This window comes from Musa acuminata, chromosome BXJ2-4 (assembly GCF_036884655.1).
Source record: "Musa acuminata AAA Group cultivar baxijiao chromosome BXJ2-4, Cavendish_Baxijiao_AAA, whole genome shotgun sequence".
NCBI classification, from domain to species: Eukaryota; Viridiplantae; Streptophyta; class Magnoliopsida; order Zingiberales; family Musaceae; genus Musa; species Musa acuminata.
Window position 1 is genome coordinate 38,923,609 of NC_088341.1, and position 20,580 is coordinate 38,944,188.

The 20,580-nt window shown below is 39.8% G+C and overlaps 3 protein-coding genes across 7 annotated transcripts; 2 read left to right on the forward strand and 1 right to left on the reverse strand.

Annotated features, from left to right (window-relative positions):
• The first annotated feature begins 27 nt into the window (after positions 1–27).
• On the forward strand, positions 28–3,237 carry LOC103983177 (protein TIC 55, chloroplastic-like). The gene is made up of 3 exons (XM_009400368.3): positions 28–500; positions 1,716–1,818; positions 1,988–3,237. The coding sequence occupies exons 1-3, from the start codon at positions 130–132 to the stop codon at positions 3,104–3,106; spliced, it is 1,593 nt and encodes a 530-aa protein (XP_009398643.2). The 5' UTR covers positions 28–129; the 3' UTR covers positions 3,107–3,237.
• Positions 692–10,734, reverse strand: LOC103983174 (GCN5-related N-acetyltransferase 7, chloroplastic). Of its 2 annotated transcripts, none has more exons than XM_065105712.1 (5): positions 10,294–10,734; positions 9,857–10,012; positions 7,496–7,591; positions 6,583–6,703; positions 692–804 (listed from the first exon to the last, which is right to left on the reverse strand). In XM_065105712.1, the coding sequence occupies exons 1-5, from the start codon at positions 10,675–10,677 to the stop codon at positions 719–721; spliced, it is 843 nt and encodes a 280-aa protein (XP_064961784.1). In that variant the 5' UTR covers positions 10,678–10,734; the 3' UTR covers positions 692–718. The 2 variants fall into 2 exon arrangements, with proteins under 2 accessions (XP_064961784.1, XP_009398639.3); XM_009400364.3 differs by lacking the exon at positions 692–804 and adding an exon at positions 5,687–6,062.
• A 1,167-nt stretch (positions 10,735–11,901) lies between these two features.
• LOC135584691 (calmodulin-binding protein 60 B-like) lies at positions 11,902–19,614 on the forward strand. Of its 4 annotated transcripts, XM_065105714.1 has the most exons (10): positions 11,902–12,156; positions 12,322–12,416; positions 12,510–12,610; positions 13,585–13,660; positions 14,348–14,406; positions 16,322–16,815; positions 16,897–17,057; positions 17,139–17,345; positions 18,450–18,669; positions 19,003–19,614. In XM_065105714.1, exons 3-10 carry the CDS (start codon positions 12,516–12,518, stop codon positions 19,413–19,415), a joined length of 1,725 nt encoding a protein of 574 aa, XP_064961786.1. In that variant the 5' UTR covers positions 11,902–12,156; positions 12,322–12,416; positions 12,510–12,515; the 3' UTR covers positions 19,416–19,614. The 4 variants fall into 4 exon arrangements, with proteins under 4 accessions (XP_064961786.1, XP_064961785.1, XP_064961788.1 ...); XM_065105713.1 differs by lacking the exon at positions 11,902–12,156 and having other exon boundaries at positions 12,182–12,416; positions 12,496–12,610; XM_065105716.1 differs by lacking the exons at positions 11,902–12,156; positions 12,322–12,416 and having other exon boundaries at positions 12,423–12,610; positions 19,006–19,614.
• The last annotated feature ends 966 nt before the right edge of the window (positions 19,615–20,580 follow it).

The window sequence follows — 20,580 nt, forward strand, 5'->3', positions numbered from 1 at the left end:
CCTTTCTTAACTTGACGAGACCCGACGATATCCGAACTTGAAGCGATTGAGATACTATCACCGCCCCGTGCGCTTACCACCACATGCTCCCACTCAATCTATCGTCACACTTTCCGCCTTCTGCTTCCGATGGCTCTACCGTCCTGCTTGCCTTCGCTCCAAAAACCGTCTCCTCGCGTCTTCGCCGCTTTCCTTCGCCGACCCCTCCTTGTCGCTTCGACCAAGGGGAAACCGGGTGCCGCCACTTCCCGCCAGAGATGGCGTCGCGGGACAGGGTCGGTGGCGGCGGGACCGATGTCGACTGAGGAAGTGCTTCTGCGTCCAGAGGAGGAGGAGGTGAAGGAGGAATACGATTGGAGGGAGGAGTGGTACCCACTGTATCTGACGGCGGAGGTGCCGGAGGACGCCCCCTTGGCCCACACCGTGTTCGACGAGAAGATCGTTCTGTTTCGGGATGGTAACGGCGTCATCCGGTGCTTCCAAGATCGGTGCCCCCACAGGTACGATTGCTATGTTCTTTCTTGAAATGTGTACTTTGATAATCATTAGAAACTTGGAGTTCGATAGCCATGAAACCTCTTGCTCACAAAATCTTCAATTAAGAACGCGATCCTCTCAGCAAATAAACCAACATAGAAGCAAATCTGAGCCACAATTGACGCAGGAAGAGGTATCAAGCTAGAACTGAATTGTGTAAGAAAGAGGCCCTTTTTGAATCTTAATCTCTTCTACAATGTCTTTGGACAGCATGCATTTCCTTTGCGGTTTTCGCAGGGGCCATCTGCATCCATTTGGATGGAGCTCCTACAAGACCTACTGATCTGTTAGGAAAGCTAAAATTGTAGTATAAAATGCTTACATTCAGGGACCAAACTTAGATGAGTATTATGCTAGAATGCAGAATTCCACATTTGTGCTTGAGAATATAATTTGTGGAGGAAGAGGTGAGAGATGACAACACTAAGGGAAGTCGAGAGTTTTCATGTATAAAAGAAAAGAAAAAGAGATGAAGGCATCAGCTAGTTTAGCTGATGAATCCCATCTTCATCACTTATCCTTTGTCAAAGAAAAAAAAATAAAAAGAGAGTTTGTGGTGTTTGAATGGCTTAGATCATGTTGGAGATGAGATGGAATGAGCATCTCTTCTGTGGGTGTAGGGGAGTCGGAACAAAGAGCTTGCCATGAAAAAGATATATTTGGTGTTTAATAGTCGAGGAACTCTAAAAAATCAAGGGAATAAAGAAATGAAAACCTGTACTTTAGTTTAGATATAAACTCTATCTATCTTCTAAATGAAATACGATATACTTCATCTATCTTCTCTTAATGTATGTGAACATGTTCCATGGCATAGTTTGTTTCAATGATGCTAATTGGACTAGACATTTGTGATGTACAACAAAACCAAATCTAGAGCTTTTGATCATAAAGCTTCTAGGCTGGCATGTAAGTATATACTGTCTAGGACCATGAATCGACCACTTAGAAGGCTAGAACTCATCCTTTTTCATTTTTATGACAATCTTGAATTTATCAGCAGAAAGCAATGAATTGGTGTTGAATCTGGAAGGATATAGTCAATCATTAATGTTCAAGAATGATATGCTTATCTTCCTCAAAAGATGATGTAAATTCCATTCTTATTCTGGAGTTCATCGACACATCAGGATGTATTGTCTTAGAAGGGTCCTTAGATGTCCTCAAATGATGTGCAGGTTGGCTAAACTTTCTGAAGGTCAACTCGTTGATGGAAGATTAGAGTGCTTGTATCACGGTTGGCAATTTGGAGATGATGGTAAATGCTTAAAGATACCTCAGGTCTCCATATAGTCCTTTTGTTTGAAACTCTATCATCAATTATTTTGTGAATTTGTTGTATTACTGTATGGCAACTTCTCATCAGTTTACCCTTGACTTAGAAATGTGTCCGTGAAGGACGAAGAGCTACAATTAACATGGAGAAAACACTTCTCATTTGTGGCTGCAGCTACCAGATGGGGCTCGAATTCCTCGGTCTGCTTGTGTTAGAACCTATGAAACTAAAGACTCTCAGGGAGTCGTATGGGTTTGGATGTCGGACAAGAACCCACCAGATGAGAACAAGCTCCCCTGGTTTGAACACTATGCAAGGCCAGGCTTTCAAGATGTCTCCACAATCCATGAGCTCCCATATGATCACTCGATACTTCTTGAGAACTTCATGGATCCTGCTCATGTTCCTATATCACATGATCGAACAGATTTTTACTCCAAACGAGAGGATGCACAGGCATTGTTGTTTGAGGTGACCAAGCGCAGTGGCAGGGGTTTCGCAGGATCCTGGAGCAAATCAAAGCCTCCAGCTCTGACTAATCTCCTACGTTTTGAAGCTCCTTGCATTCTTCAAAATAGCAATGAGTACATCGACAAGGATGGCACCAAACAGTATGTCTCGGCTCTCTTCTTATGCCGGCCTACTGGGCAAGGCAAATCCATGGTCATCATACGGTTTGGATCGACACTGAGGTCCCCTATTGTCAGATTGCTTCCAACCTGGTTCTTCCATCAGAATATTTGCAAGGTCCTCGAACAAGACATGGGCTTCTTGTCATCACAGAACGAAATCCTCTGGAAGGAGAAGGCACCAACGGGAAGGTTGTACATCAACCTCAAGTCTTGCGATACTTGGGTTGCCGAGTACAGGAGGTGGAAGGATAAGGTAGGCCATGGCATGCCTTATTTTTTTGGTCATAACTCGTGCTCACTTGCTGAAGACCCTGCAGTTGTAGAGCATGCCCCTGCTGGGCTGACAGCTGGGATTTCTTCTTCCATGCCTGCCAAGGGTGCAACCGGAGACATTCATGCTCCAAACCCTATTAATCGCTACTTCCGCCACATAGTACATTGCAAGGAATGCAGAAGTGCTGTTAAATCATTCCAAGTTTGGAGGAATGCCTTTGTTTTTATGGCTTTTACTTCCATTTCTATGGCCATTCTGGCATCAAGAAGGCAGTGGAAGGCTTTCTTTTTAGTTTCAGCTGCATTTTGCATGGCTGGAGCACATGCATGCTCCTCGGCACTTTCCCTTATCAAAACCAACTTCATTCGGGGCCACAGGAGATTGTAAGTGGAGATTGATTGGATTCTCCTTGTGTAAGATCAACGGATATATACCACACTGGTTGATAACAATTCTGTATAAAAAGCTGTTGAATCTGATCATAAGTTTTGAATGGTTGATTCGGTGTGTTTCCCTTCTGTGTGCATTCTCAACTTTCTGCAGTCTTGGTCATACTGGTAACATGTACTCGAATTCCCTCATAACATATGATGTGGTGGCTCTCAGTTCTAAGTTATTGCTTCTTGAGATATGATATGATAGTTGAAATCTCTCGGTTATAAGGAATTTATTCTCAAACTAAAATCTAAAGAGGCCACTTGATGGAATAAGTTATTAACGTCCTGGTTAGTTCGCATTCGATTATTCGATTATCCAATGTGCTTTTAAGATAGAAACGTTAATATCTCAAGGTGTTACCTGCATAAAAATTGAGATCAAGAAATATTTTTTGTTCCTTTAATGCTTAAGTTACTAACTCGAGATATATTGATGTGGACATAAGTGATAAAAGAAAAAATAATTTCTTTTTTAATTATCTTAAAGAGTGATTTTTTTTTAAATTATGTTAAATAATATTTTATGAAATATTTTATGAAATATTTTATGATGAAACGACCACTCATTTTCACCATTCTATGGTTAGTAATGTTTTGGGCGAGATCACACGTGTTCTAGCAAAGCTTTCTGCAGATTGAAAGGAGAATAAACGGAAAAGAACATAACCGAGAACCTCACATGCAGAAGCAAAAGAACGTAGAGATATCAATGTTCACGCTTATTAACCCATCCATGCATGCGTTGGTCGAGGCCTCCGATGCGTCTTCGTCAACCGCGGCCACCCCCGGAGCCAAACCCTGATCCATAACCAGACCCCTCGCCGTAGCCTGAACCAGACGCAGCCCCGTAGCCTCGACCCTGAGCAAAGCCATACCCACCGCCAAATCCATGACCTACTGCGCCACTGGATGATCTCCCATTGGAACCAGTCCATGGATTGTAAGGACCGAAACCAAAGCCAGATCCGCCATTGGAAGCTGACGTTGATGCTCCACCGGAAGCAGACCACGAGCTGGACCCTGATCCGGAGACGGATGACGACGATGAAGAGCCGGCGTTGGAAGCCGCGTATGAAGCTCCGTCGGAGCCGGAGATTGCTCCTGAAGCAGCATATGATCCCGCTTCAGCAGAGGCCCCCGAGCCTGCCCTCGAGCTCGAGCCTGACGTAGAACTCGCGCCGCTGCCGGAACCGGACCATGCGCCGGAGCCCTGCGTCCCTGAGGTCGAGCCGGAGCTGGAACCGGATTCGGCGGCAGAGCTAGAACCGGAGCTCGAGCCCTCGCCCGACGCGCCATAAGATCCACTCTGTGATCCGGAGAAAGCATTGGAGCCCGCCTGCGAGCCGCCACCCGATGGCGAGGACGAGTCGCAGTCCGGGCCGGAGCGTGCTCTGCCCCTGCTGGGAGCAGTGTAGTATCCGCCACGGGCGGTTGAATCAGCGGCGGAGCCACTACCGGAACCGACAACATCGGATCCGCCACCGTAGGTGGAGCCACCGCCGGCGATCGATCCACCTCCACCTGCGGCAGACGACGCACCGGAGCCACAGCGAGAGCCACAGCGGTTTGAACCAGAAGCAAACCCGATTCCGTCGCCAGCGGCCGAGCCACCAGCAGGCGCACCAAAGGATCCTCCACCGGCAGAAGAACCAAAAGCTGAGCCAGCACCGGAACCGACAACATTGGATCCACCACCATAGGAGGACCCAATGCCGGCACTGCCAGCGGCCGAATCGCCGCCATTGGCAGCAAACGACCCTGCACCTGAGCCCTGACCATAACCACACCCGTGGCCACAGTTCCCAGAACCGGAAGCAAACCCAACGCCATTGCCAGACGAAGCATAAGAATCCCCATTAGGACCGGACCATGCACCGTAGCCCGTCCCGGCGCCTGAGCCGGAAGCAAAAGCAGAGCCGGAGCCGGAGCCGGTGCCGGTGCTACCATCCAGGCCAAGCCCCAGGCCGACGCCGAGCCCGACGCCGCCCCCCAAGCTCACACCCAGATTTTTCCTCACTGACCTGGCTCTCGCCACGCCCGAAGAAAGTAAGAGCGCAAGGAAGATGGCCATAATAGTCTCGCGAGGCGCCATGGTTAATCACTGGTTGATGTGGACGAGGAGGGCTGTTCGGCCGGAGTATTTATGGGCGGGCGAGGGGTGTTAAACTACGAGGAATTCACATGGCGAGAACAGTAAAAGGCTCGCGAGGCCACGTAGACGTGCGATCGGATTTGGCGGCACGCCTGTTGGTCGCGGCCGTCGCCATGTCAAGCGGGACGATGCCCTCGCGTGGGCTCACCTAATTCCTTGGAGGCTCGTCCCTGGTTCCATTTGGCACCAGGAGCATCGATTCGCTGCATATGCAGGGACAGAGACCGGAACATTCTGGAAATGGACCGGACCTAGCTTTCTTGGGCCGGTCTCATCATCTTAGTTTAAGCCGAGGGTTTGAGTCCACATATGACATCTTAGTGTGTACCAGGCGACTCTCAACGAAAACCTCAAAAGCACTAACACATACAAAAGGTCTGAAGATTCTAATAAATGCTTCAATTTGAGCTATCCAATTGTATTATCTACACATTGGCTTCATGAAATTAACATTACAGAACCAGTATTGTTTTACATGATTCAGAAAACATGAAATATAATCCGAACCTATAAGCTTTGGGACAAATCGGGACTAACATGTTTGCAATTGTCAGATACTGTAGATTAGAGAACTTGCATTATACTACAAGTTCGATTTGGCTAAGATCGGTCCAGAGAAGAAACCGGCGAGGCCTGCCGAGAAATCTGGCTTGCCAAGCTGGCTCTTCATTTTCGTAAACAAAGCCACTCTTTCCGTACAGCTTTAGTGCTGCTTCGTTGTCAACAGCAACATGTACGTAAAGATCATTTATACCTGATACAAAAAAATACAGCGTAAATAAATTTTGATATTGGGTGAATTCAAGAGTAAAGGGAGTTGTCTGATTAGGCTGCATCATATGTAGTACTCGTGCTTGCGAGTCTCAGGTGGACAAATCACAAGCATAAAACAATTTTCTAAGGCAGTGTTAGTGGGTTCATGTCCAGAAGAATAATGGGTCACCATTTTAGATTATTATTCTAATAAAACAAAAAAAAAATCCTCGTCTCTTTCATGGCCTTCAGACCTTTAATTCCATATGTAAGCTCAATCATTTGCTGATCATAACATGTCTAAGATGATAAAAACCAAACTGGTTTGGTATACTCGATAAAATCTGCTTATGAACAACCAAAAATCTTCCTAACTTCTCATTGATGTTGATTAACCTTCTTTATGTCTTAGTGAGAATGTATTTCACCACATAATGATCAACAAGTTAATTATTTTCAAAACACAATTATGCAAAGAAGGATAAATATTCATATTAATGACTCGTAGAAGAGACGATTACCCCAACGGCGAGCAACTGCTTTCGATTTGGAGACTATTGCAAATCCCAAACCATTTCTTTGCAGCTCCTTGGCAACACAGACATTACTTAAATATGCCCTCATGAGACCAGCTCCCAGTACCTGTAAAAGTTGCTTAATTGTGATGAATAAATTAATATCAAGTTTCTTCGAAAGAACAAATATGAAGCAATGGAATACTAACTAAAGCAATCAATAATAAATTGATAAACCTAGACACAAATATAAGTTTGGAAAAGCATACAAAGGATTCATTGTTGCTCAAGTTTATGATCATGTAATCAATAACAAATTAGGAACAATTGTTTAAACCAATTACAAATGAGAAGCCAGTGGTCTTAAACAATTGACCAATCATGAACTAAATGAGAGCACACAGCAGACAAACTGTACCTTTGAGAAAAAAACATTAGTAGCTTGAAATTGAACCTGCTTGTGAAATTTGAGGTAAACAAGGTAATCTGCTTAAAGGTTATTGCTTTTTGTTTTGAGCAGTCATATGGATCATATAATATTTTACACTTTTCAGCATCCAACATCAGCAACTGCTCTTGCAAAATTAGCTAAATTTATGAACTGTGATGAAATATTTGTCCCACAGATAGCTTTCTCTGTGGAATCTTTAGCCCACCAACACAAATGTATCAGGCATCATGCAACATAACTGCATTCTAACCAATTCCATCCATGTGCATATTATTGAAGATTCATCAACAGATTCCATGCACAATTAACACGGCAAAAACTGTCATTATAGGTAGCTAGAGAACAAAATGGCAACCATTACCCATTCAGACTGAAAGAATCCCAGTAGATAAGGTCAACCAAAACACTTTTTTTTTACAACAATCAAGAATCAATTCACCATCGAAATACGCTATATGTAGACCATACCTCAGGCCTCTTTCCTGTCAACTCATCAGCTAATTTGAGACATTGGTTGATATCTAGGGTCGCCACAACTACTCGATCTTCTCCATTTTGAGAAAACTGCATATTCATAAAGCACAAGTGAGACACCTTATAAATGCTCGACATATTTTCACTAAAAAATAACTAACTAAAAACTACTTTCCTTTACTTTTCTATTCTAAGAAAATCTTGTATTCGTAAATTATGAGAATGTAAACAGTGAAAGATCCATTAGTCAAATCAAGAAAGATAGAAACAGGAAACCTTGATGACACATGTTGGAAGTATTAAAACCTAAAATTGTCTAGCATATAAACAAGTAATCAGATCCTCATTAGTCTACCTCAGTAATCCATACCTTAGAGAAATGATCTTTCAGACAACAACTTAAGTAGGGAAAAGTAAAATGGCCTAGAACTAAACAAAACATTCACCTTATGCAGAGTGACTGGACATAGCCCAAATTTGAAGGGCTGTTTAAAAGGTGAAAAGTCCAAATAACTTGCAATTGCAATTCATTATCTATAACAGGACACTCGTTTAACTGAAACAGAGCTATTTCCAACTATTCCTTCTCCTCGTAATAATCACAATTCAAAAATGAATTTATATGGCTTAATCATACGGAACTTGAAATACCTGCTATAGTGGCAGTTGAGAAATGCAACCTCATCAATAATCTAACTGTCACCTATATCAAGCTCCATTGACTCAGAAAATGCTATTCATGTTAGAGAATAACAACTTAAAATGAAAATGTATGTGAACTACCAAGACAGAGCCTCAAATAAAAGTGATAAGGGCAAATTAAGGCCCAAATCTCAAAAAAATTATGATTATGCCTACATGATTCTTCATTGATCAAGACACTATTACATCAACCGAAAAAGCTGGAAAACCTATAAAGATCACATGTCAAATTTCGCTTCCAGTAAGGTGTGACCAGTGATCAGAATAGAATGAAACAGAAGTGCTTTCTCCTGTTGGAGGGATTGCATTGCGTGAAGGACAAATACAATAACTTATTATGACAATAATTGCTTGCATGATTGACTTGAGTTTCAACAGCATTGTTTCATAGACCTGCTAAGTTTAGCATCTTGGCTACAGTTCACATACCTTTATTTAAAAAACATTATAGTTCTGAACATAATTTTGAGGGCATAAAAAATCATTGCAGTTTAACTAGTTAGCACCATGCCAAAAACTTGAGGGAGAAACCTGAACTAATACGTCCATGCAAAAACTAAGGTGCATGTGGTGCCCATGCCGACCAGCCGGACTGTCAATAAGTTGGTTCAAGTCTGGTTGGGACCTAACAAACATAAGTAATTTGTTAGGTTGAGTTGAAACAGGTTGGATCAATTTGGGTTCATGATTAAGGACATGTTTTCCATTGTGTTCTCAGACAAATAACTCAAGTGGAATCATATCAGGTGGACTTTCACCTTGTTGTCACAGAAAAACACTTGGCTTGAACTGGACCAACCAGCCAACAGATAAAGATTTCTAGACCAAAGCCCAACCATGAACTGAATGTGCCACCTTAAAAGGGTCAGTTTGGGATTGGTGAAGTGGGATTTCATTTGTTGGTTGTCAAATTTGCCACTTCATAGTTAGCATAACATGCACCACAAGGGCTTCAAAATCAGTCAAATCTATGAGTCAACAAATCATGATGAGTTGACCATCTAAGACCTTGTTAATCAGAGACGTTCTTTTCATAATTACAAACAATTATAATATGCTAAGCCAATGCCTTGGATTGACCCGACGTTTATGGGGAACATTCCTCCTGCATTTTTCTTTGATATGCTTTAATAAATACTTTTTTATTTTAATTTTAGTAGAATTTCACCTATAGGTACTTTATACTTGATTGCGCATTTATTTATACTAAATTGAATATTTATTGTAAGTATCTTAGTACAAATCTTGAGCACTTTTTAAAATATTACTTAGAAGCGAGGAGGAGTAAACCATATAAAAAGATGAGGGGGCAGAACTGCAAATCAATTTACTAGCACATGCATTATATGCACTTATAAGCTCTTAAAATACACAACAAGATTACCTGATTAATGATAACAGATCATTGAGAAAGTATTTGTGGATATTGAAAAAGCACTTTTTATTGCAAAGGTCCTATGTGATACATTGAAACAAGGAGCAAGAATAAGCTCCTGTTCTGTACTAATTGCGTGTATAGAAACAATAGTGCAATATGTTCTTGATACATATGCGATACTCCCCTGAATTCATAGGCACCAACATAATAAAGATGCCAAAATTTTAGTTTACGACAGCAGTTGTAAATTATAGTTCATAAAAAGATCATCATACCATACATGCAGAGCAAAGGCCATCGGCATGGCCTAACAATGGTGATAACGGCAGTGTGGCATTTATGCAAGAAACTCTTTTGAATCCAATCCTTTTACCATCAATGCGATCCTTCAATGCTTCAAACTCCCTCTCTTCCAGATGCCTCCTCTGATCCTAACAGAACTTGAAAACGAATAAATACCATCAGTATCACACACATGAGCTACGAAACCTGCACTTTGCCGAACAATTAAAGAGGATTACTTGGACTTGTTTTTCTCCCTTGGAAACCCTAAGTTCAAGACCTATGAAATGCCAAATTCAGAGACCAACTAACTAATGGTCGAGGATATCAAGCACCAAAACCCTATTGACTATAAATTTGGCAACGACCATCAAGAAATAGATCGAAGGAATGACAGGGACGAAGATCCAGAGATTTCGGAAATGCTCACCTGGTCACCGGATGACTGGTCAAACTCGTCGTAGAAGGTGCGAACCCGGAGGCGGACGGCCGCAAGGAGCTCGTCATCCGACTCGCACTCCTTCACGGCCAGAGAAGCCGCATCGAGGGCCAGGGGCTCCTGCTGGCAGAAGCGGAAGGCGGCGGGGCTAGCGCCGGAGAAGCCAGCAACCTCGAGAGACGGCCGGATCTGCGGGGCGCAGAGGAAGGGAAGAGCCCCCAGCTCTCTCCAAGACGCAGAACAGGTGGCATTAGGTTTCGGATATGGAAGGATCAAGCGGCGGTACAGATGGATCGGGGAAGAGAGGAGGCGGCGGCGGTCGAAGTGGCGACGAATGGGCCGTGTAGCGGCGGACGAGGAGAGCAGCGCCATCATCGTCGTTTCCTTCTTCGATGGTCTTCTCTCGACCTCAACGCACGAAGAAGAATCTCGTATTTTAATTTATTTATATAGATATAGATGGATAAATAACATGAGATAGTTAAATGAGCAGCTGAGGCGATTTCTCACAAAGGTCCCCTATTTAGGGATTTTTTAATATGGTATCATTTTTTGTATTTTCCGTAAATTATTTTATTTTATTAAATACTTCAAATCTTATTAAGTAATGTTTTAATTATAACTATGATTAGTATCCATAAAATTTTAACTTATATTTAATATATTTTTATACATATTAACCTCAAAATCAATCAACCTAAGATGGTGGGAGGGCATCACCATGCAATATCGTATTGTACCGGTGTTTTGAGGTTGACTCAGTACAGTACCGGTGTACCGAACGATACATCCTGGTGTACCGAATAATTTTATATATTTTTTTCATTACTATAGCACTGCTACAGTGTTATACTGTTGCACTATAATGGTACCGGACTACGTACCGATATGCCGTCGGATTAGTACGTACCGTCCATACCAAATGGTACCATTCGGTACTGCATATCATGGTCATTGCTAAAAACTTTACGGAGTAGATTATAAATATTGATTTAAATATCATTGTAATGTTTTATATCTTATGAGTGATGATAGAAAAATTATTAATAGTTGACACACGATCGTTACATAAGATCTACATCATTTTTTTATCTATCTACGACGATAATAGAGAACATAAACCTCTTTCTAATTTATTATGATATAAAATAGAAACACAAGTTTTTTCTCTTTCATAAAAAGAATTTTATTATTAAAAATTTCTTTATTCAAAAGTATAAAAAATATCATAAACAAGAAAAAAGACAACTGCTCGAGGAAAATTATTCTAGCTGACATTTGAAAACTTTAATTTTGCTTTGCGTTAGTTGGAAAACCTTCTCGCCTTGATATTCGTGGATTGAAGACCATTTCAAAATCATTTGGAATCCATCTCGAGCTATTTTAAGATATCTTAGAAGTATGATATTTATTCATTAAAGATGTTTCTATACTCGGGTTATGACCATGTTGATTAAAACGTCAGTAATAAAAATCGTATATGAATCTTTAATGACAGGTGCTCCATTCGACAACCAATTTTGTTCGTTTCTTGGTGATCATAGATAGAACTGGAATCTGATTTCTACAGGCAATTTGTGTCCCTTTGGTCTTCGTAATCCATGCTAACAATTTGATACATCGATACACAGGTGATTTCCATGCCTGCTTATCTTCTTTAGCGGCGACTGCTTGGGGCAGGACCGGGTTGAACACGGGCGAAGATGGCTGTCGGTGGAGCCTGTCCTTTGTGTTCGCGTCCACTCTGTCCCCGCTCGGCCTCCACGATGTCGCCATCGTCTCTTCGAGCCGTGCCTACCTTGTGTTCGACCGCAGACAACGCCATGATGAGAAGCGCATGTCATTCGTAGCAAGGTACGAGTTTGGTAGATGTTGCCATGATGAGACACGTAGATGCTGTCTTCTCTGCCTGGCCTGTGTGCTCACCGAGACAAAGACGACGGAGACCCAGTAACTCGATCCAGTCAACTCTTGGTGTTGCAATCGACGCTGAGGCTCTCATGCTTTGAACACGTTCAGGATTCCAGGAAGTCGTCAAGGGCGGGCTGGAATCGTCGCATCCAAATGATAAATCGGTCAACGTCAACCCCCTTCGCCCTTTTCTCTCACTCGCCGTCCGTTCCATTCTATCCCACTCTCCTCTCGGCTCTCGTCTCTCTCTCCCCATAAGGAAGAGCCAAAGGCTTGTAATAGTTCTGATTTGGCAGGGATAGATGACGAGGGATAAACGGGGATTGGGTTCGGATACCAGCGAGAAGGACGATTTGCACCCCGAGAACAAGCGGCTTAAGGTCCCCGCACTTGCGAGGTAAAATTATCGGCAACATGAAAAAAGTGCTATTTTTTTTTTCTGTTTCTTCAGGGAAACGTTGTGATTCTTGGCATGTTTTGTGATAGTTTGAGGATGATTTCTTACTTCCCAAAAGATTTGCAAGTTCTTGGACCACTAAAATGTTGCATTTGGTAGGGAATTCTATGTGATTCAGGTTGAATGTTCTGAGCGGTCCTTTAGCTGCGAGCTAGGGGAAGGACATCCAAAAAATTCTTTGAAGTTGGTATCTTCTAGCTGAGAAGATCAGAGTCTCTTCCTTGCTGCTGCGAGCTACTCTTTTCTTGCTCGTGCATCCTTCGCATTCTCATTCTTTTTGGAAGAGAGAAAATTTGATGTGACCAGTTGAAGTTTTTTACCCTTAAATGTCAATCATGCCAAACTAGTTCCATCAATTTGTGTCAGAGATTGGACATGTTACTATTCCAGGGTCTCGAACTCATCAGCAAGGGGCTGAACATTGATTAATTGTGTAATTAGATGAAGTTGGTTTTCCTGCTTTAAGACGAGAGAGCCCGTCGTTCAATAATACAAAGAAAAGACAGCTTGGCTTTCTCTATAGTCTATGGAGAATAGATCTTTAAACAAACAAAAAAAATGCTTGGAAAATTTTAATCCATTTTTACCCTTTGAACGTATATCAAAGCATTTATATGTTGTTCACAAATATTAATAGCTGATCTATCTATCTCTTTTGATTATTCAGCTATTTCAGAACGTTTTTTCTTGTCATTAAACTTTTAGAATTTTCATATGAATTTTTATTCACTTTTAAAATCCATTGTTACCCTTTGAACATATATCAAAGCATATTTATGTTGTTCACAAATATTAATAGCCAGTCTGTCTATCTCTTTGGATTATTCAGCTATATAAGTTAATTGACCGACAGATGCTTGTTTTTTTTTTCTTTTTGATTACATGTTGTGTTCAAAGTTCTGTGCACTTTGCAGAGTAATCATCGAAGCCTTGCAAATGAATGGTCTGCAGCGAATTTGTTCATCACTGGAGCCCATCATTCGTATAGTTGTATGACATATGCTTATTTCATGTCAGATTTCTTGAAACCATATTTAATGTGAAGTATTCTATAATTGGTGATCTAAGTTAGCAAATTTATCACCACAAGGGCTTTTCCTGCACCATAGTTACCGGGAAATATTCTTGGTGAAATTAGCATTTTATTGGCATTCTTTGTTTCCCTCATATTATTACTATATTTTAAATTCCTACTAGTTTCCTTTTGGAACTTACAAATAAGGTTTATGCCATATAGTTATAGTGATAATATTCTTTTCTAAACTTACCAAAGCAAGCATTCCATCTTCCTATTTACTGCTAACTGGTTTTGGTATTTCTGTTGTTAGCATTAGATAACTTATGTGATTCATTTTTTCTTGGTCGTTTGCATTTAATAATATTTAGTTAAGTTAAATATTAAATTACAATTGATGTTAATAAAAAGCTTGCCTCCAAGAAAGCAAAATATCTATTTGTGCAACACTTTTCAAAGAGAAATGTGTACCTTATTGCCTTGTGTCTGATAATTTATCTGTTCTTTAATCTTGAGTATTGTAGGAAACACAAATTAACTGTAAGAAAGGGGACACATATCTTTTGTCACTGCCTCTTTTAAGTGACCTAAATTTTTATTGGTAATATGATTCATTTCTTCTTTAACCACGAATCTGATGCTGTCTTATCATGTTTTAATAGGTCAGCGAAGAAGTGGAGCGAGCTCTAGCAAAGTTGGGTGCTGTTAGGAATGGGGAAAGGTACAGATGCCATACTATATTGATCTAATGGAACCTTTGCTATTAGTTGGTGTAGATAACTGACCATAGTTTTACATAAATACAATCTTTTCCCTTCTACTAAATGTTTTAAATAGAGGTTATATTATAAATGGCGTGTCTGCCTACTTTGAACTAGGTTTAATAAATACAAAACAGAGACTTATGGTTGGACATTGTGAGAAGTTGCATTGGGTTGTACTTGTAATTTTTTTAAGCTTAAACCATGCTTTCAAATGATTCAACAAAAAATTTGTTGTTCAAAAGCTATTGGATTTTGAAAATATAGAAGAAACACTCATTCTAAGTGGGACATGACTTATAGACCACATGATACACTTGTCTGCCGCTAAAATGATTAATGCCACAATCTATTTGTGATGTTGAGAGGAAGTGGAATTTAGAATGTTAAACTAAAGAATATGTGGGATAATTTCATTATGATGTTTACTTTTGGAAGGGACATTTATCCACTCAAGCAAAAGTTTGGTGGCTGAAGTTTATCAGTTGTTCATTGTTTGGTACCATCTACTAGAGCTTAGCAAATCCACAAATGAGAGATTTTACGAATTTAATTAGCTTGTTTATCTGAAGTTGTACCTTTGGAGTTGTTTTCTTGGTTTGCCCTTTTTCATATAAATGAAGGTGGATCCTTAGCAAGATTTATCATGAAAATTGTAAACCAAAATTGGATATAAGTATTTCCTAAATAAGTGAAGTGCACTTTTGTTTAGAGTATCTATTTTTCTTTTTTAACCTGGCTTTCTAATTCTGAGGTACAATTTCCTACAAATTCAATAACTATATGAGTTGATGATCCTAGAGAAAAGTCACAACAATTCAAGTTGGCTGATGTCTTAAGGGACTGTATGCTAAATGATGATTAATAATAAATACATAATAGATTAAAATAAAAATAATCAATAATTAGTCAATAGTATTGGCTAGCTTAGGTATACACACACACACACCATCTAAAAGACCAATATGGTTATGCTGCTTCACTTACCTAGAACCATCTCAAAGACACAGATTCTAGCTGCTTCTGGGCATTCAAGGCAGCATGTTTGAGTGTATTTGCTACATACTCGGTCAGATTCATGTCTGAATTTACCGTTGTCTTACATTATTCTTCAAAGTAATTTGATCTCCAATTTAAAGTAGAAAAATATGTTTCAACTTTCAACAGCTTTAGTCAATCATCGAAGCAATCAAACAAATATTTAGTGGCAAGTGATATCAAGTCTTCATGATTATCAATTATGGCATCAGTATTACTTCTAGAATCAGTAATGAGCTGCTAACTAAATTAAATGTACATCCGAGCTATGTTTATTCTAACATTGTCATTAAGCTTGCTACCCCTTGAGTTGAGAAATATGTGATTGGTGATAACTAGGGAGCACTCATCCATGTCAAACTACTATAGAACTCCAAGATTGGCACCTGAGGGCTTCTATTATGTTCTGAACTACCTAATTGTATACTTCTGAAAGCATTTCCTTTTTAATTGATCAGTCATTATTTGACAACGGTAGCATCATCTGCAAATACTGCTGTAAAAATGCCAATGCACTTATAACTTCTGTAATATTTGGAATCATATTTTCTCAAGCCAATTTCAGAGTCTTATCACTAGTATCTTATTATCAATACTAGCTTAAACTAAGTTTATCATTGTATGAGCTTTTCTTATGAGAGAGTTTTGTGCAATGTGTTGCTCATTCCTCACCTTGGTCTTTATTGATGGAAACTATAATTGGTAGTATGTCATATTTTAGATGAAATTAATAGGTCACTTGCAGTGTCTGTTACTAGGGTAGAAAAATCATGTTCTCGGCTAGCGGAATATTCTTTATAATGTTCCAGAATTATATATTACAAATGAAAAATGTAGGTGTTTGCCCAAACAAATTGAAGGGCCTGATGGAAGAAATCTGCAGCTCCATTTCACCACTAGGCTATCCCTTCCTATTATTACTGGAGGAGAAATAGAAGGGGAGGATGGAGCAATTATTCATATAGTTTTGGTTGATGCAAACACTGGCTGTGTTGTGAACTCAGGACCTGAGGCATCTGCAAAATTAGATGTTTTAGTTCTTGATGGTGATTTTAACTTTGAAGATAATGATAGTTGGACAGAAGATGAATTTAAGAGGCATATAGTCAAAGAACGCAAAGGAAAGAGACCACTTCTGACAGGGGACTTGCAGGTTTCTCTGAAAGAAGGTGTGGGTACCCTCGGAAAGCTTAACTTTACTGATAATTCTTGTTGGATCCGGAGTAGAACATTCAGGCTTGCCTTGAAGATTGCCGCAGGCTGCTGCAAGGGTTCTCGTGTACGCGAAGCAAAGACAGAAGCATTCATGGTTAAGGAACGCAGAGGTCAATGTACGCCTGCCACCCTTTGTCTTTGTTGATTTCCTTTTCATTTGGATACATATATTTTTTATTCCTCAAACATTTTTATAGTACACAAGAAACACCATCCTCCTGCTTTAGGAGATGAAATTTGGAGATTGGAAAACATTGCTAAGGATGGTTCATTTCACAATAAGTTGAATACAAGTGGAATTCGAACTGTTGAAGATTTCCTAAAGTTTGTTGCTAGAGATGCACAAGGACTGCGTGATGTAAGTTTTGACATATGGTTTCTTCAGTACTTTCTTTTTTATTTTGTCTTTTTGTCTAATGCATTCGTCATGTGATTCTAGATGCTTGGAAGCAGTATGTCAGATAAGATGTGGAGAAAACTTGTGGAGCATGCAAACACTTCTGTTTTAGGCGGAAAATATCATGTATGCTATTTGGATGAGACAAGAAATGTTGGTGCTGTTTTCAATGATAGATATGTGTTTTGTGGCCTAATTGATGGGGGGCAGTTCAATTCAACAGAATGCCTTATCGATGGTCGTCAGAAGGTGAAGTGTATCTGCACATCTTATCTTGCTGTTATATATCGTTGCTTGTGGTATTTCAATTACTGTTCATGACAGCTACTGATGTTAATCTCAAATAATCTGTGTCCTGGTATATGACATTTTCATGTGAGATTGAAGAAAAATCAGTTTCTATGACTATCCGTTTTCATCATATGTACTATTTGTAATAGTTTGCTAAAAATTTGTTTCATAGGGATACTATTTTGGTTGTTACAGAAATGCTACTGCTTTAAACTTGTTTGCACAACTCCCCAATCTACCAATAAATTATCCTAGGTCTTCTACGTCATATGAGTTACACTTCTTGAAGTAGTTTATTTAAACCTTGGATTGTAAGTAATATTGCCAAACTAGATCATGTATCATTAAATTAATTAAGCCTTAGAGAAATGAGTTTAACTGGCTGCATACATTGACCCTCCTATTTGGCAGGGGCCTCATGCACTGAACCACCCCAAACCTTGAAGGAACAAGTATATTTTAATGGTGGTGTTGTGGTTTGCTACATATTTATTCTGTAGAGGATAGCGAGTGTTCAGCAGACTAGTTTAAGCTGATATAGGCTGAAATATAACTGCCATCTTCTGCTTGCACATTTTCTCCTGGTTGTTTATGGTTGTTTCATTTTCCTCTTAGGTAGATCCTACAAGTCCTTAGACCGCTGTCTAATACATTAATAATCTCTTATTAAACAAGTGGAAATAGATGTTAAGAAGCAGTATTGCTGAAATCTCATTGGAGATGCAAAATATAAACATGTAAATCCTCCATGGTTCATGGTAATGAATGTAAATTGGCCATTCCAAGCAAATGCCAAATGGAACTAATGAAATATAAAAACTTGATGTTTGCCATTAGAGGGAGGTTTGACAGCTTTGACTTATCTAAACAATGTTTTTTACATCCCTAAAAATAAACGATGAGCTACCATACCCTTCTTAGATGGAGGTAAATGCCATAAATTAGCTCCTCCTGTTCTGCTGGTTTTTTTCTTCTTTTTTTTCACGAGAAGCACATCAAAATTTAATTAAATTATCAATATAAGCTGAGAGAATGATGGCATATGTCCTTTATCCATTTCAGGATTTGGCAGATAAGTTGGTCAAGAAGGCATATGACAATTGGGCAGCTGTTATCATATATGATGGTAAAGACCTTCTAAAGGTTACAGAAAGTGAGACGGCGTCTTCTTCACAAAAAGAACCTCTGTTGCCTTCAGCAGATTGTTCTTCTTCATATGATCTGCAAGTCTCTCAGATTCCTAATCCAGAGCAGTGTCCAGTTATCAGAGATGCAGTAGCAGGTGAGCCTTTCAACGTCACTTAAGTACTTATTCTTGTTAAGTTTCCCAATTAGCATACTTAATGCTAATCCTATCCTAAATAATTCAGGAAGTTTAAATATCTTAGTGCACCTCCTAATTTATTTACCCAAGTACCAGATGACTAAAATATTCATAGTATAATTGCTTACTGCCATATTGGTTGACCTTGAACTTAAGCATCAAAATACTGCAGAACATTTCCCTTTTTGGCCTTTTATGTATCTCTCAACTTCTTCCCTGCCTTTCGGGGACTTCAAATGAAGTGTGCAACTTTACAGACTTGACTATGGCTTTATTTTCCTCGTCGTTCAGAAGGTGCTTCCACAGAAGACAACATTGGTCTTCAGCCATTCAACCAGACTGAACAACGTCCAGATACAAGCATCAACCATGACTGGCCTCAACCGGATGCCCACTCTACAGATGACTTCCCAGATTTTATTCGCTCGATAAGCCAGCCATTGTTCGAGGACATATTTCATTCACTTGATGATATCTGCACGGGTGGAGCTTCCACAAGCCTCCATGGTGGATTTGACTTCTCATCGTGCACGCCTTTGTGGTCGCCTGAATTCAACTTGGACCATTATCAGAACAGCACATCCGGTAGAGCTGTTGGGTGGCTTAAGATCACTAAGATCGCTGCAGCTATAAGATGGGCACTTTTCATCCGCAAGAAGGCTGCTGACAGGAGAAAAGCTAAGCTTGTTGAGCTAGAACAGTAGCATAATTAATGTGTATCATAATTGTGAAACTGGTCATTTGGTACTGCTTCCAAGCTATATTATTCGGATACATGCATGATCATGAATTAGCTTCTCAGTTCCAGGATAAACATCAGTTAGGTCATCAACCAAGATGCTTAAAGTTGTCATGGGACCAGTTCAAATAATGATAATCTTGTGTTGTTTGAGTTCTTTTAAATAGGTTTTCAGCAGTACGATCCAAGGTGGCATGATATGGGATCTTATGAACAGGTGTTTTGACTGTTTGCTACTGTAAGAGCTATTAAGGCTGGGACTGCTGTTCTTGAAAGAGGCAGAAGGAAGCAATATTACTATTATATCAACATCGCTGCAAAAATGAGCGATTAATGGAATATGAAGAGTTTCTTTTCTCTCTCTCTCTCTCTCTCTCTCTATATATATATACATATATACATATATATATATACATATATACATATATACATATATATATACATATATACACATATATATATATATATACATATATATATATATACATACATATATGATCGTACGGGACAATTGATCTATTAACTTATTAAATCTATATCAGAAAAGTATTGGCCAGTTTGCCGGTATGAATACAATGCTTCATATACGACCTCTGAAAAGAATCGATTGAAAGTAGCATGAGAACACAAGACAGCAATGAAGAGAAACACACCGACCGAATCAATTAAAGACTCTCTTATAGAAAGAAGAGTGTTCTTTGGAGTTGGTGATGGGTGAGTGAATGAGCCACAGCCCTCCATCAAAATGCGTGCAGAGAGAATAATAATAACAATACGATCGCAGAGTCCACGTGCAAATCCACATGCTTCTCTGACACTCCTGTTAATATATTTCTTCTGCAATATGCTACTAATCTATTTCTATTTCTTCGCCATCGCAGTGCAAGCGGGTCACGATCTTGAGCTTATTATGTATAATGCTATATAATTTATGCTCAAATAGCTTCCTATGTTAGAACAACTTCTAATTATTAATACCCTAAAATACACACACGCACGACAAAAAGAAAGCTTTAGTGCGCCTGCAAACAACGAACGGCTCGCACATGTTGCGTCGATCGATAGTGTTCGATCACGAACCGTCGGTTTAGCGGATGGCTCAAACAGTACTTCGTTTCTGTACCCGCCGG

What these genes read in the sequence shown, in the direction of transcription:
- LOC103983177 (XM_009400368.3), top strand. Translation starts at nt 130, where the DNA reads ATGGCTCTACCGTCCTGCTTGCCTTCGCTCCAAAAACCGTCTCCTCGC. An exon ending in CAAGATCGGTGCCCCCACAG is followed by an intron (nt 501 to 1,715) that starts GTACGATTGCTA and finishes AATGATGTGCAG; the next exon opens with GTTGGCTAAACTTTCTGAAG. An exon ending in AATGCTTAAAGATACCTCAG is followed by an intron (nt 1,819 to 1,987) that starts GTCTCCATATAG and finishes TTGTGGCTGCAG; the next exon opens with CTACCAGATGGGGCTCGAAT.
- LOC103983174 (XM_009400364.3), bottom strand. Translation starts at nt 10,677, where the DNA reads ATGATGGCGCTGCTCTCCTCGTCCGCCGCTACACGGCCCATTCGTCGC. An exon ending in ACCAGTCATCCGGTGACCAG is followed by an intron (nt 10,013 to 10,293) that starts GTGAGCATTTCC and finishes AAGTTCTGTTAG; the next exon opens with GATCAGAGGAGGCATCTGGA. An exon ending in AGCAGTTGCTCGCCGTTGGG is followed by an intron (nt 6,063 to 6,582) that starts GTAATCGTCTCT and finishes TTTTTGTATCAG; the next exon opens with GTATAAATGATCTTTACGTA.
- LOC135584691 (XM_065105714.1), top strand. Translation starts at nt 12,516, where the DNA reads ATGACGAGGGATAAACGGGGATTGGGTTCGGATACCAGCGAGAAGGAC. An exon ending in ATGCACAAGGACTGCGTGAT is followed by an intron (nt 17,058 to 17,138) that starts GTAAGTTTTGAC and finishes ATGTGATTCTAG; the next exon opens with ATGCTTGGAAGCAGTATGTC. An exon ending in TATCAGAGATGCAGTAGCAG is followed by an intron (nt 18,670 to 19,002) that starts GTGAGCCTTTCA and finishes CTCGTCGTTCAG; the next exon opens with AAGGTGCTTCCACAGAAGAC.